This window comes from Salvia miltiorrhiza, chromosome 5, assembly GCF_028751815.1.
Source record: "Salvia miltiorrhiza cultivar Shanhuang (shh) chromosome 5, IMPLAD_Smil_shh, whole genome shotgun sequence".
Classification (NCBI taxonomy): Eukaryota; Viridiplantae; Streptophyta; class Magnoliopsida; order Lamiales; family Lamiaceae; genus Salvia; species Salvia miltiorrhiza.
Window position 1 is genome coordinate 724,914 of NC_080391.1, and position 16,673 is coordinate 741,586.

The window sequence follows — 16,673 nt, forward strand, 5'->3', positions numbered from 1 at the left end:
ATAGGACTTAATGAAACAAAATTATAAGTACAAGGACCTCTTGAAGCATTTTGCCTTAGTATATATAATTAAATGTATATTTTTTATCTAGCTAGTAGATGATCTTTCGAGGTCATTGCAAACGTCAAATTGATGATGTCATAATTATTAAATTTTAAATGCTTTGTGACACTAATCTAATTAACTGCATAGATTTGTGTACCTCTCTTGATTATGTGTAGTTTATGATATCTAAAAATGATTACTAAGATTTGCAGGGGCACCGATAGGAACGTGTAACCAACTTGATTTGTTGATGTGTGTAAACAAATAGCAACTTCACTACGTGTACATTCTCTCTCTTGAGAAAGATAAAGAATTATGTGGACATTTTGTTTTTTAATTGTATGATTATGATTAATTTAATTCCTATTCTTCAATGTATCTAGCAGCCCAAAGGTCGGTTTCCGGTCATTTTGAAATTTAGGAGTACTTGTTTTTGAAATAATTCTGGAAACGGGATTAAAAAATAAAAGTACTTTTAATTTATTTTTAGGAAGATAATGTTAGGTTGGAATTGAAAGATTTTTCTATTTTCTATACAATTTATATTTTCAAGTAAAAAAAAATACTACGTCTCATTAGGATGGACACTAGGCCTTCATTTGGATCACGTCTGAAATACGGCGTTCGTGATCGGATCGGATCTTTCACATTAGATGGTTGAACGGTAGTTTCTGCCAATCTTGGAGGAGGTGCGCCATAAATACGAGAGGAACTTTTGTTATTTGGTAGTGTAGAAAATAGAATGACGATAAATGGTAAAGATGCAGAACCGAGGCGAGAATAAATTCTCTCTTCGTAAGGCAAAATTACTTCCGCTCTGTGCTCGCGGATCTACAGTAATTGCTCCCAAGATACAACGGTTTCGGGATGATAGACGAGTCCTTAGCACTAGGAGTTCGCTATCCGATCGAACGGCTTGATACTCGGGACTGAGTATGTAAACTAAATTAATATGACAAATTAATTATCTGAATTCGTTGGTGTGTTTAATCTCATTCTGGAGGGCCCTATTTATAGTAGTCCAGGGGTTTCCTTGAACTGACGTGACTGTTTGGCCAAACAGGAGGTCCAAACTGGCGTGTCTCTTCGGTCCTCAACCGCTGCCACGTGCCCTGTTAGGACAATCAGATCCGAACCATCGTGTCTCTTCGGTCCTCAACCGTTGCCGCGTCGGTTTGGGCAAACAGGTGGTCCGAACCGTCGTGTCTCTTCGGTCCTTAACCGTCACCACGTGCACTGTTTGGGCAAACAGGTGGTTCGAACCATGGATATCTTTGGGCATTAATTACTCATTCAATTCTTTACAGATTTGAACAAGTAAATATACCAAATTAATCTACTCAACATGTAGATTCCAAAAATATCATTTAATATCATTAATTACAAAGTAATCATGACATTAAATAAGCTATTTATTCCAACAACTTTCTGCACGCTCGATGAGATATTGATCTTCTGATGATCTCACAGCATCACTCCAACAAACAGTAATCTTCTTTACATCGGACTCTGTTGCAATGTTTTTCCCGAGTATGTGCCAGAATCTCACAAGTATATTGTTGGATAATGCATATCCAACTAGTGTAGAGGACGGAAAAGTAGGAGATTTGATTTGACAGTGGCGGTTCGGATTTGACTCAAAAATTGAAATGGAGAAAATTTTCGCGTCCGCATTAATTAACCATCCTAAGTGTGCCTAAAAAGGCGAAATTTGTAATGATGCGCTGACGTGGGTGAACAGTCCTTGTGAATTTTAAAATTCGCGGATGGAGTCGAAACGACAGATTCGAACAAAATGTCACTTTGAGTTTTGAGAAAGCATTTAGGAGAATATATCTTTCAATTTCCCAAAAGCGGTTGAAGATTTTGTTTTAAAGAGAATATGCAGCATGTGATGACTGATAGCTTATTGAAAATAAGGAACTCACTTTTTTTTTTTTTATCAGTAAAAGTATAAATTCATTGAAAAGGGAGGAACATGGCACCAGAGATGCCATTAAAAACAACAAATCAAGTTTGAAACCCTTAGAGCACAAAGAAGTAAAAGGAATCCCCAACTCAACAGTTTTGAAAACCTCATTCCAACTCCAAAGACTCCCCTTAATTTGCACAACCATTCTATCAATATCCCAAACTTTACTCTGAAATCGGCTTTCGTTTCTGCTTTTCCATAGCCACCATATAGTGTCCACCCACAGCGCTAAAAGCAATCTCCTGTTGTTCTTCCCTTTTCCTTCAGCGATGAAGGAGATAAAGTGTTGGAGAATACCTCTAGGCCTTGCCGTTTTGATGTTGAGCTCACTAGTCGACTGAATCTCGCAATCAATCGATACCACGAATGTGATTTTTACTATGTCTTTTCAGTTCCCCCTTAGTGGGGGCGATAAGGACTTCAGTTGGGAACACCATTTAAGCACCCCCTTGAGCACCTCCCATTGGAGATGTACTCAGGGGTGCTGAAAACATACTCTTTTAAACTTTTTTGTCTTTTATTTGTAACAACTCAATATTGTCAATGTTAGGAAATTGTTTATTATTTTTACTGTTTAAATACACCATGGATTTCTTATAATTGATCTTGTAAAAGTATTTGAGCATATTAGTAAAATTTTACAAGATCCACAAAATACGCGCTTCTCTTGCTAATATAAAAAACTGCCAACTTGTTATATTTAACAAATCCAATTAGCTTAATTCAAAAAAAAAAAAAAAAAAAAAAAAACCAATTTGCTATTATAAAAAGCCACGTAACATTGACTTTTGAAATCAATGAACCGATAAGAACGTGTAACCAACTTGATTTATTGATGTGTGTAAACAAATAGCAACTTCACTAAGGGGTTGTATTAGTTTAGGATTTTAAAAGATTTCTGCAGACTTTTAAAATCTGGGTGTATTCGTTCAAGAATTTTAAAAGTCTATGAAAATTTGGGTGTATTCATTCAAGACTTTTAAAATTCTATAAAAATCTAGAGGTATTTAAAAGTCTACAGAGTTTAAACATATGGATGGATTTTCATGGATTTCATTCACAAAATACACATTAACAAATCCGAGGTCCGACCATGAGAATTCAACATATTTCATTTTCCAGCGCACGCTCGGACCCAGCGGCCGTTGGACCCAGCATGCATGCTGATCAAATTTAAAAAGTAGAATCATGAAGCTCCCCTTGATAATGTCTTCTGTTTATGTTGTTCATTTTCATTTTCTTATCGACTGATAATGATGTCAGTCACAACTATTTGTTTTAGGTATGGTTAAAAGGGTACAATTGAAAATCCAACATGATCGTTCTAAAGTTGCTGACAGCGCCGACTGTAGCTTGAAGGAATGCCAATCCGCGCTTTCCCACACAAAGGCAAATGCCAATTTGCATGTCTTTAAATCTTGACCCTAAATGGGCCTACGAGCTACTGAAAAATATGTGTGATGAGGTAATCCCACATTTTAAGGTTCAGTATGATTAAGAGATGATCATTCCTCAGTTTCAGTATTGATTAAGAGATCATTCAAGGACATCTTGCGACTTGTACTCTCAGCGGCCGTTATTGTTGGAATATATGGCTTAATTTGAATGAGTAATTAAATGTCAAAAGATAGCCATTGAAAATGAAAATGTGGAGTATCATCTTGAAATGGAAAGATAAGGAATCTGGCGCAGAGGAATCAAGTCTCCTCTGGCGAAACGATTCCTCTGGCGCAGAGGAATCAAGTCTCCTCTGGTGAAACGACTCCTCTGGCGTCTCGACTCCTCTGGTGTCTCGACTCCTCTGGCTTCTCGACTCCTCTGGCGTCTCGACTCCTCTGGTCTGCTCTGCGGATTCCTCTGCTCTGGCACAGCGTCATTGAGCGTCGTCGCGAGGAGCTTTGAGGAGACTTTAGTTTTTGAAACGGTGGCTCGGGTGACGTGACACCGCGTGGCGGATAAGGAAGCATTTGGATCAGACTGGTGAGGTGGGGGTGGTTGGCTCGCAACCTTTTGACCGAATCATTGCGATGGTTCGGACCATTGACTGGTTCGAACAGACACCCCCTGGCAGACACCTCTTCATGGCACCCTTCTTTCTCCTATAAATACAGCCCTGCTGAATGAGATTAAAAATACCAAAAATTAATTCAGATAATTAATTTACTCATTCTCTCTCTTCTAGTTTATACTCAAGTCCCGAGTATTCTGTAGTTCGCTGGAAGTTCGAGTTCCTAGTACAAGGTCTCGTACTCATTAAAACCGTTGTATCTTGGGGACATTTGCCATCGAACCGTGTGTACTGTGCGGGGCAATTTTGTCTTACGGAGAAAGAGTCCAACTCTTGCCTCGGTTCCTACATTCACGTCGTTATTCTGTCCATATTTCTACACCCGTCAATAACAGTTATCACAAAGGTTAGCGGCCGTTGGACCACAAAGCCAGCGGTCGCTGGAACCCAGTGACCGTTGGGAACGTGTCCAGCGCTCGTTGAGCACAGACGGCAGCTGGCTTTGTGGATTTCAAGTCCGAATAATTCACGACAAATTCTTTGTAAATCATCTAAAATCCGACCAAGAATTCATTCAAAATCATTAAGAATCCGTGTGGATTTTATAGATTTTTAAAATTCACAGATATTAAAAATCTACAGAAATTCTGAACTAATACACCGGCCCCCTAAGTATACATTCTCTTTCTTGAGAAACATAAAGAATTATGTGGACATTTTGTTTTTTAATTGTATGATTATGATTAATTTAATTCCCATTCTTCAATGTATCTAGCCGCCCAAAGGTCGGTTTCCGGTCATTTTGTTGAGTGTTCACACAATTAATTAATCATCAAATTTAGTACTACTTGTTTTTGAAATAATTCTGGAAACGGGATTAAAAAATAAAAGTACTCTTAAATTTTTTTTAGGAAGATAATGTTAGGATGGAATTAAAAGATTTTTCTATTTACTATACAATTTATATTTTTACATATCATCCGTAGATAGGGACGGATTTAGGAGGCTGCTGAAAACAAACTCTTTTAAACTTTTTTGTCTTTTATTTGTAACAACTCAATATTGTCAATGTTAGGAAATTGTTAATTTATTATTTTTACTGTTGAAATACACCGTGGATTTCTTATAATTGATCTTGTAAAAGTATTTGAGCATATTAGTAAAATTTTACAAGATCCACAAAATACGCGCTTCTCTTGCTAATATTAAAAACTGCCAACTTGTATATTTAACAAATCCAATTTGCTACCATAAAAAGCCACGTAGCATTGACTTTTGAAATCAATGAACCGTAGCATCCACTATGGTGCTACCCCTAATGTCTAAGAAATTATAAATAAATAAATATGTCTCAAGAAAAATTATAAATATTGACTGTAACTCAGTACATAGCCAAGATGATTTCATCCCCCAAATTTAAATATTACTCTTAGACTAATCTTTGTTTCATACATATCATCGGAACCTTCTAAGTATCATATGGGCTCCCAGCTAAGATTCGAATTTCGCACACAGAGAAAAATTCAGAGCGTCGATTTCATACGTGTCCACGTGATTCAGATTGTTGATATAGTGGGGCGATTGTGGATTGTAGAATTGGATTAGGGCTTCTCAATAACAGCAAAATGGAGGAAAAACCAAACACAGAAATGGATTGTGGAGAAGATAATTCTGATTTGAAAACTTTGGTGCAAGAGCTTCAAGATGAACTCAAGAAATTCGAAAGTCGTGGGAAAAATGGCGATGTTTAATCCTAATTTAATCTACTCAGCATAAGTATGACACGTAAGTTACACGTCATCAATTTTATGGCCGAAAAACATCATTAAGGGAAAATTACAAATCGATTGCACGGTTATGAATTTTTACAAGAAATTCGAAAGTCATGGGAAAAACAAGAACTCGTTCAAACTTGGTGGATTTTGACGCTATTTGCCCTAAAATTAATAAAACATCGATGAAATACAAAATTGTAAGGTGAAAAGAAATGATGGGTGTGCGGAAACACATTTAAGATAATCCTCTATTGCCACTTTGTGTCACATGAATGAAGAATATGTAGCAATTAATTAGTTACATGGTTGAATAATGTGAAAATTGTCAATATATATAATGTGGAAACATGAGTTTTGTTGTGCAAATGGAAATTCTACCATGTAATTAAGGAAGAACATCGATCTACCGTCTAAATATTATTAAATTCTACTTATGTAAAACTAAACATTTGTTCTACTATGTAAACATAAATTCTATCGTGTAAGTAAGAAAATGCGAAAATTTACAAAACTCCGCATGCATGATAACAAAATTTAACACTAAAATTTATTTAATAATATATAGAAGCAAAATGATATATATTCATTTTCGAAGCTAAAATATAGTCATGTAAAATATATAAATCTACGTCTAAAAAAATTATAGTGTACGTAATTTTGGGCACAAGTTTTAATAAATAGTTGTAAAATGTGTATAAAGGGGAAAAATGACCCATTAAAGTTAAGTAAAAAAAGGTTTGTTGGAATATAAAAAATAAACTTGATTTTTTAAGTGAAGATATTTGTATTAGAAATATCTAGAATATAAGAGAAAAGACTAGAAAAAAAAATTAAAAAAATGGAATTGTGTCGGTGAAATGGAATTCTCTAGAGCAACTAATTTTAACCACACAATTAAGTCGGTGAAATGGTTTTAGCCGACTTTTACCCACTATATATACATATGTAATGATGCTTTAAGGTGCAAGTAGTAAGTTAGAATTAAAAGTTTAGAAAATCAAGCTCCTCTTTCTCTTATCAATTTACAGGTCCACACACATACACATTAGTTCATCCACTATAAAATTTTCATCCTCCAAAATAAAATCCCACATAAATTTACTTATATTCCAACAAGGTTCTCGTCGAAGCTGATGTGTTAAATGATTGAGTTTTAAGAATATTGAGTGTTTGAAATATAAGGGATAGTTTCCAAAAAAAATGAATTACTACAATTTTTATAGATGGACGAAAGTAACAATATGACTACAATTTTTATGGACGAAGAAATAATATATGATTTATTAATTATAATTTTAAAAAAAGGACCCCATCCGGGTACCGCCACCGCTACTACGGGCTGACGACTGCCGCTCTCCCAACATCCCACCATCACAACGCCCTACTACAAATCCACCATCACTTAATTCGAATTGAATGCTCGACGATCGAACCATAGAGTAATAATTCAAATTAAAACTATTAATCGATGCTCGATCGAGCATCGAGACATACTAGACTCGATACTTGATGCTCGACGTTGGATCGATCATGGAGTAATAGTTTCTAACAACTTTTAATTTTCAAAAGTAGTTAGAAACTACCATTGACCCTAATATATATTATAGTATAAAAACCATAAAAATTAGCAAGCTATTCAAGGCCCCGCAATAGATGAGTGTAAACTATAGTATAAATACAAGGCAACCTCACATTCTCTATCCACCACACCCCAAAGCAAAAACCATTAGTACTATTATCTTCAAGAAACCCTAGCTAGCTAGCCATGGCGAGCCACTCAATGAAGAAAACCTCCCGAAAAACCGACTTCACCTACGAATTCGACGGCTCGAAAGAGTCGGACCTGATCTACCAAGGCGACGCCTACATGCCGACGGACACCACCAACCTCCGCCTCACGAACCAGGTGGAGCACAGCTACGGCCGAGTCATCCACCGCGATCTGGTGCAACTCTGGATAGGGGCGGAGAAAGCCCACTTCGAAACCACCGTGAAATTCATCGTGAAACCTAGGTCCTCCAACGATATCCCGGCCGACGGCCTCGTCTTCTTCATGGTCCGTGCCGACCACACCTTCCCGAGCGACCCCGATGGTGGCAACCTCGGAATCTACGCGCCCGACAACCCCAAAGTGTTTGCCGTGGAGTTCGACATCTTCCGCAACCCCGAGTGGGACCCGGATTTTCCACACGTCGGGATCAACATTGAAGCTAGGGCTTCCGAGGCAGTCGTTCAGATTCCGAAGTCGTTCATCGGGAAGGAGGTGACCTTGAAGATCACCTACGTCGCCGCCACTCAAGTCATCTCCGCCCTCGTCACCGACGGCACACAGACCGATGTGGTCAGCTACATGTGCGACTTGAGCGATGTTCTTCCTGGGGAGGTTCAAGTCGGCCTCGCCGCCTCCACCGGCGATTTCGTCGCCAAACAGGACGTCGCTTTCTGGGACTTCCACTCAGCTTTCGATTAAGAATGGAGCATAGATTCCATTCGTCTGAATTTGCGATCGTATCATCTTCTTCAATTAAGTCCATTTCCATTGTGTTTGTGTTTGTGTGTGATTTTGTGTATGAGTGTGTAATAAGGACTACCGATCGATCGACTACTCTACTCTTGTGTGTGTATGGATTGAAATATGAATGAAATAGTTTTTTTCTTTCAATTTTATTATTTCTCTTCGATTCTTAAATTTTTCTGGATATATTGCTTAATATATAATTTCAAATAAAATTTATTATTGTGAGAACCGTTAGAACTCAGCACTGAACATATAAAGTAGCTAGTTACACTGAGTGTATAAGTAGGTGCACTCAACCAAAATAATTGTGAATTGTTTATAGGCCCACTGTAAAAAACTTAATTTGTAGGTTCAGTGCAGAGTTCTCACAATAAAAAAGTAATTGTCATTGAAGCATTTCATCAAGCAGGAGCGAACATCAATCTAAATAAAACTGGAAGTGGTATTGCTGAACATGTAAAATAGCTTAATAAGAGGCAACATGATATTCGTGCAAGTGGGATATTGAGAATAAAAATAGAGTAAATGCGTGTGCATGATGGTGTGCATGCATGAGAATAAACTAGTTAATTTTGTTTTGCTTCCTTTTCTGTTGAGCTGACGCTTCATGCGTGAGTTGGTTGTTGCAGCAATATATAAGCTGCTCCCTTCCGTTGTAATTGCTTTGAACTAAAATAACATAGCTTTTCTTTTCCACAAAGTTATCTTTTCTCCTTGCCGATTTATCAACTATCTTTTGCTTTGATTCCCAAATGTGTGTTGGCTGACATTCGATCCCTTTGTTGTAAGTTTCTGTTGGGGGGGTCGGATCCATTGGGTTAGGTGGGAGGAGCTGTGTGCAAGCATCAGCTCGGGGGGTCTGGGCGTCAAGAACCTCGAATGGTTCAACGTTGCACTTATGTCAAAATGGATTTGGAGGTTTTTAACTGAAAGAAACCTCTTGTGGGTTAAGGTCATTAGGGCAACACGGGGGGATATTTCGGCTGCCACAGTGGCAATTTCGGCTATCACAGTGTCAATTTTGGCGCCGGCGTGAGAAAAAATCGATCACCGGACAAATTCGAGACAAAAACGAAAAGTTATGTATTTAAAAGTAGAAAAATAAAATTAGGTGCAAAAACCAATTCCGTGTATACGTTATGGATTTACAGGCAACTACCCCTAATAATAAAAAAATAATAAAAAAATTGTTGAAACAAAAACTAAGTTAAAATAGTTTCATTAGGAAAGAAATAAAATTTTATTTTTGGCTAATTCCATGTGCATGGGAATAAGCAATACTAAGAGGGATGGGAGGAATGACTAATCCCATGTTCGTGAGAATGGGCATTCCATCAAGAATGGGCATTCAAATGTCCGATTTCTACAGTGGATTTTAGGCGATGGTGCAGTATGGTCAAGCTAATGGATTAGTGCTGTGCTTTGTATTTGTGCCTCCCTGATCTGTAACTCTTGTTGATTTCCCTTTCCTTCTCTATCTTCTGTAATCTTTCTCTTCAGGGTACCCCTGGTACCACTTTATCTATAAATCTAATTCTTTTTGCCTGATAAAAAAAAAAAAAAAAGACTAGCTAGTATAAATACAAGAGAGCCTTGCATGCTCTATTCACCCAATCTCAAAGCAAATATATCTATCTATCTATCTATCCATCTATGGCGTCGTCACCCACCCAATTCGGCTTCAACTTCAACGAGTCGAAGCCGAAGGAACTAATCTACCAAGTGGACGCTCACTTCCCCAGGGAGACAAACACACCGCAAAGGTTCAAAATAATTGATGATATTTAAATAATAGAAAACATAAAGGATTATATAAATCAGTTAAAAAGGACCAAATGATACGCAATATAAAATTAAAGGGATTTTGAAAAAAAATATTAGTACTTATAGGACTTAATGAAACAAAATTATAAGTACAAGGACCTCTTAAAGCATTTTGCCTTAGTAGATAATTAAATTAAATGTATATTTTATATCTAGCTAGTAGTAGTAGATGATCTTTTGAGGTCATTGCAAACGTCAAATTGATGATGTCATAATTATTAAATTTTAAATGCTTTGTGACATCTAATCTAATTAACTACGTACGTAGATTTGTGTACATTTTGTTTTTTTATGTGGAATTATAGCAACTTCACTACCACATTCTCTCTCTTGAGAAAGATAAGGAATTATGTGGACATTTTGTTTTTTTAATTATATTGTATGACTATGATTAATTTAATTCCTATTCTTCAATGCATCTAGCTGCCGGTTTTCGGTCATTTTGTTGAATGTTCACACAATTAATCATCAAATTTAGTACTTGTTTTTGAAATAATTAATTCTGGAAACGGGATTAAAAAATAAAAGTACTATTTTTTTTAGGAAGATAATGTTGAAAGGTTGGAATTGAAAGATTTTTCTATTTTCTATATAATTTATATTTTTATATATTATCCCAGTTTTGTCATTTTATATATTGGGGCGGATTTAGGAGGGCATTAGGGGTGCTGAAAACAAACTCTTTTAAACTTTTGTCTTTTATTTGTAACAACTCAATATTGTCAATGTTAGGAAATTGTTTATTATTTTTACTGTTTAAATACACCATGGATTTCTTATAATTGATCTTGTAAAAGTATTTGATCATACTAGTAAACTTTTACGAGATCCACAAAATACGTACGCGCTTCTCTTGCTAATATTAAAAACCGCCAACTTTTAATATTTAACAAATCCAATTTGCTTATTAATTTTTAAAAAAATCCAATTTGCTACCATAAAAAGCCACGTAGCATTGCTTTTGAAATCAATGAACCGATTATAATGTCTAAGAAATTATAAATAAATAAATAAGTCTCAAGAAAAATTATAAATATTGAAACAAAAAACTAAGTTAAAATAGTTTCATTAGGAAAGAAATAAAATTTTATTTTTGGCTAATTCCATGTGCATGGGAATAAGCAACACTAAGAGGAATGGGAGGAATGACTAATCCCATGTTCGTGAGAATGGGTATTCCATCAAGACTAATAAATGGATGTATAGTAGGAATCATCAGTTCATTCTCGTGCCTTTCCAGCAATGAGACTAGGCAAATTAATTAATTTGTATTAACAAATCCATTAGATTACACGTTTCCGATCAAATCTAACGTTGATTAAACCATGATCCAACAACAAATTCATTTCTCGATCTCATTCATTGTTTACCAGATAAATCAATGGCCAATTGATAATCATAACAAGAACAATTCAATCAACTAGCACAAATCAATCACAAATCAATCAACGTGCTCTTCTTTCATTTCTTCTATGTTGTAAGACATCTCTTCCAATATCAGTAGATTTTCTAAATTAGATATGACAGTTTCGTTTGGTAATGACATGCCAGGAAAATTGACTAAACTGGTGGAATTAGCTATAGGCAACCAATGCTAGATTTTTTAATTGGTCATCTGTAACTGCAAATCTATTTAATAAAAGTCATTAGAACAATATAATATATAAATCAAAACTATAAACCATAGATCATAGATACATTCGCGCCACTTTCATGTCAAGTAAATATATGGGTCCAATAGTTAGTATTTAATGATATACAACCAAATATTAATAAGATCATATATGATTACTGTGAAATATTAATATTTTTCTCTATTAAAAAATAATTTTTTGTGATTAATATTCAATTTATTTTTTATTTCATAAATTTCTTTTCACTAAAGAGAGCATCTAATAAAATTGTGTTAAAATAAAAGGATGTAATATTTATTTGAAATAGGCCTAAAATAAATATTTTATGAAATATATATATATATATATATATATATATATATATATATATATATAGGGTGTGGTTATAATGAGAACCACACTTATCGTGAGAACATAAGAACCATTAAAATCAATGCATCTGCTATATAAATTAATGCATTCGCTATTAAATTTAATGCATCCGAAAATAATAAAAATTTTGCTCCCTTCAGGATTCGAACCTAGGATCTGCATTCATCCACCAAGATGATGCATCCACCGTAGATCTTGATGATCGAATGGCTTAAAATGGTTCTCCGTTCTAATTTTATTTAGTGGTTCTTATTTGAACCTCTCCCTATATATATATATATATATATTTTACATGTAAATAACCATTTTGTTTAACAAAAGACTGATGTTAGCTGCAAAAATAATAAAAAATTATTATAATTATTTTTTGTTTGAATATAATATTTTACCTTTAATGAAATTATAATAATAAATAAAATTTAAAAATATATAACTATAAGGAACTGGAAGAAAAAAATATATAACAATAAATAAATTAAAAATTAAAAGATTCTAAACGTATGTTTAATTGGTATCACTAACTGAATTAATAGATTCAGTATTTATAATGTGTATAATTTGACTTTATGGTTGAGATATAATTAATGCATAAGAAATTATAGGTTCGAAATTAGATATATAGAAATTTGTTGATTAAAAATTTAGAAAAAATAAGAATGAATGAGAATTGAGGAAAATTAGAATAGAGTGATTCTATTACGCCACGTAGGACAGAGCTTATTTTACTTTTATATATACTAGCAGTAAGAACGTGCGATGCACGTTAAACACGTGTGTTTTTGTATTATGTAAATATAATTGATAAATATTATTATATAATTTTGAATATTTGTATTTTTTTTATTAATTTGATTTTTACTATGTAAATAAAATTCATAGATATTTTTATATAGTTTTGAATATTTGTATGAATTCATTTTACTATAATTGTAATTTAAAAAAGGAATCAATGCAACTATTAATGAATAAATTTAAATGCAATAAAGTAGTATTCATAAGATACCACTAAATAAAAATGGAAAAAATTCTACGATAAACATCCTAGCTTATCTAAATACGGAGCAAGACGAATTTTAGATCTTCTCTTGTTTGATTTTGATGATTGGGGATGTCTTCTTCTTATTTTCTGGGACGAAAAGAATGTGGCCATGTTTATTGGGACGGAGGGAGTAATTATTTTTTATATTTATTTGAACTAATAATAGATTATTTGGGTTAATAAATTCAAAGTTAGGATATATAATTTTTTAAAATTTTAATTTTTAGTTATAAATATTAATTAGAGTTCATAATATAATAATAATTTTTATTTTTATAAAAAATAATTGTAAAATAAAAAAATTACGAGTGATACACACTAAATTGTGGGACAGAGGATCCCAGCCGGGCTTAGGGGGGATGAGATCCAGTGTCCCATAATTTCATGTGTGGCATTATGTCCCACTCATATATCTATTATTTTAAAAATATTTTTTATAAAAATAAAATTTATTATAATACTAGGAATTATACTTAATTTTTATTTGAAAAAATTAAATTTTTTAAAAAGTATATAGCATTACTTTTAATTTACAACCTATTATTAGCTAATTAAAGTGAAATTAAATGATAAAAAATAGAGTCAATATATAAAAGTAGCCACTTTTTTTAGTAAACTTAAAATTTACCCACTCAAATAAAAACTTAAAAAAATACTGTCACGACCGAGCCTAATTAAGGATAATTAAGCCGGGGAAACCATGACTAATGGAGGGAGATTAGAAGCGGGGTAGAAAGGGGAATAATCAAACAAGAAAGGATCACATTTCATCATTTAACAAAAGGAATATTTATAATATAACAGAAGTTTAGTCGTATAGACTCAAATAACTAGTAAGTTCGGATAACTCTGTCACAGCCCGCCCTAACTAAGGATAGTTAAGCCGAGTGATCTACGACTAGGGATGGGGTTAAAGAAGAAGGGGAAGAAAAGGGGCGTCATTTATAGCCGTAACACTTACTCATCTTAATAAAACTCGTCATTTTTATTCATGAATACTCAATTGAAAATAGTCTATGAAAGACAGCATAAAACTTAATTAATATCATTAATCAAGTTATACATCATATGAAACCATTCTCTTAAGACTCAAAGTATGACATAACATACTATAACATCAACAACATCTTGCAGCGGAAAGTAGCTAGACATATGTATGAAGACATATTCTAGACAGGTTAACTATTTATTAACAACCCTGGAGACTCCGCTCATTGCAGCACCATCATCACATCAGCTCAACCTGCACATTTAGAAAACATATGCAGGGCTGAGTACAAAAGCACTCAGTGGGCACGTATGCCTAGGTATAAAAATACATGCTTCAAAACTGTAAATTGTCATGCCATCATAAACAGTACAGCAAGGGAGTTTTTCGCTAAAAAGGCCCAAGCTTACTAAGTTCATTTGTGATTCTTAAAGTTCGTCTGCAGACTAAGTTCTCTTGTAATCTATCATATCTGGAACTGTGTGCCGGAGAGGTGGCCACCTCTCACGGTCACTTGACCGGCCAACCCGCTAGATGACTCACGGTCACTGGTGTACACTAGCCCTGGCAGGATAGCTATCAACTGCTCAGGACCCGAATTCGATTGCATCATTGGCAAAGCCAAAGCAGATAGATATCATACTAAAATTGAAACATTTTATGGCAAGACAATAGTTGAAATAACTTTAACTCAAAGATTTTGTCATGAAATAACTTGCTTGAACGTAACATTTAAACTCATTTGATATATATGAAACTGAAATTAACAGTTAGATCATCTCATGCATTCATTCGTATAAGAGGCCTACGACACGCAGGGGATCTCTATATACGTATAGTAAAAGTAATGCCCACCTGATTGCAGTGTTTTGCTACTTAAGACAATGATTCTCTTTCCTTAGCGCGATAGGTTACTCAGACGCTTTTGTTTATTTGAACCTTTAATAACACGAAAACATGTGTTCGAGTGAATAATAGAAAAGATAACAACAAATGCAGTGAATCACTATTCACTCATTTCTCTAACTACCCATATTTCCTTAAACGACTATATCTAACTCATATACAATCGTTCTTCCTTTATCAAAATACTTCATGTACCTTTGAGGATGTAGGAAATTCCATTTTATATTATTCATTTATTTATCTATTATAAATAAAGAATAATTCTATAAACATAAAACGTTTTCCTTTTCCCCATTTAATAATGTCAATCACCAATATATATATATATATATATATATATATATATATATATATATATATATATACACACATCAATAGCTCATTTATAAACTAAAAGTGATATTTTATCAACAATAAAACTTTAAAATTCTTAATAGGAATTATTTTGAATCATTTCCATCTCAACAAAACTGTATAGATTCAATTTCAACTAATAAACTGCTTTTACTCCGAACTCGTATGAAGTCGAATTTTATATCAATAGAAACCTCTTTGAGTCTAGTTTAATTGAAAAAAAAGTGTGTTGAAAAACTCCAAGTAGTTTAAGAGATATAGCGATTTTCCCATCGCCTACCAGATTCGGCAGTTTCTGCCAACTGAAAGTCCAGATTTTTGAAAAAATAGCAAACGTTACCGGAATAACCTCAACTTTTATATGCAGATATCTAACACATATATCTTCATACAATAAAAATTTGAGAGTTAAATATCAACATATGGTTACTGAAATAATTAACCTAATCATCTGCCTCACGACAGTTTCAGCAGATACTGACAGTAGACTTCTCAAATTTTAAAAGGGTAGTAAACGAAGTTCAAATAACATGAAACTTTGTAAAAATATTCACCACACTCCCATCTATACCCCAGAAATTTCCCATAATATAACAGAAACGGGAATGCATTGAAATAAGGGCGTCAACTTACCCTTGTCCAAGTGAGCACTAATGGAAGTTGTTCGCCGGGGGTTTTTCTGGTCGTCGTTCCGCTATGGTGTTTAGCCGCGAAGGTCTACGACTTAGTCTTCCTCGTGCGAGGTAGATCAGGCTACACAACGGTGGTTTCTCGATCCTTTTTCGTCGTAAGGATAGTGAGAAACGAAAGCCGTAAGTTGGCCGGTGGCTAAGTCGGGAATTCGACGTTGGCCTCCGAAGGATATTGTGGCCTTTGGTCGGGAAAATATAGAGAAGGTTTCGGCCTTTCGATTGTTGGGTTTGGTAGCCTGAAGATGGAGGAACGAGTACACGTTCTCGGTTCAGAGCCTAGTGACCGGTCGGCGAATAAACGGTCCAGCGAAGGGAGCTCACTTGAGCTTAAAAGTATGAAGCTTGGTTCTTGAATCTAAAATATGGAATCTGAGTTTTTTTTCTTGGCGAGAGAGTGTTGTGTGGGATGAAGGAGGACTTTGGCTGATGAGATAAAGAGTGAACCTTCTACTTCTTGGGAGAATGGGGTGAGTGAAATTGTGGGAGAGGTGGTGAATAATGAAATGTTGCTGCAAGCTCAATTTATAGGCAAACTTAGCCGTAATA

General features: G+C 34.5%; 1 protein-coding gene across 1 annotated transcript; it reads left to right on the forward strand.

The window, feature by feature from the left end:
- Positions 1-7,565: 7,565 nt before the first annotated feature.
- LOC131024729 (agglutinin-2-like) lies at positions 7,566-8,270 on the forward strand. The gene has a single exon (XM_057954267.1). It carries the CDS (start codon positions 7,566-7,568, stop codon positions 8,268-8,270), a length of 705 nt encoding a protein of 234 aa, XP_057810250.1.
- The last annotated feature ends 8,403 nt before the right edge of the window (positions 8,271-16,673 follow it).

Coding starts and splice junctions, on each gene's coding strand:
- LOC131024729 (XM_057954267.1), top strand. CDS start 7,566: ATGGCGAGCCACTCAATGAAGAAAACCTCCCGAAAAACCGACTTCACC.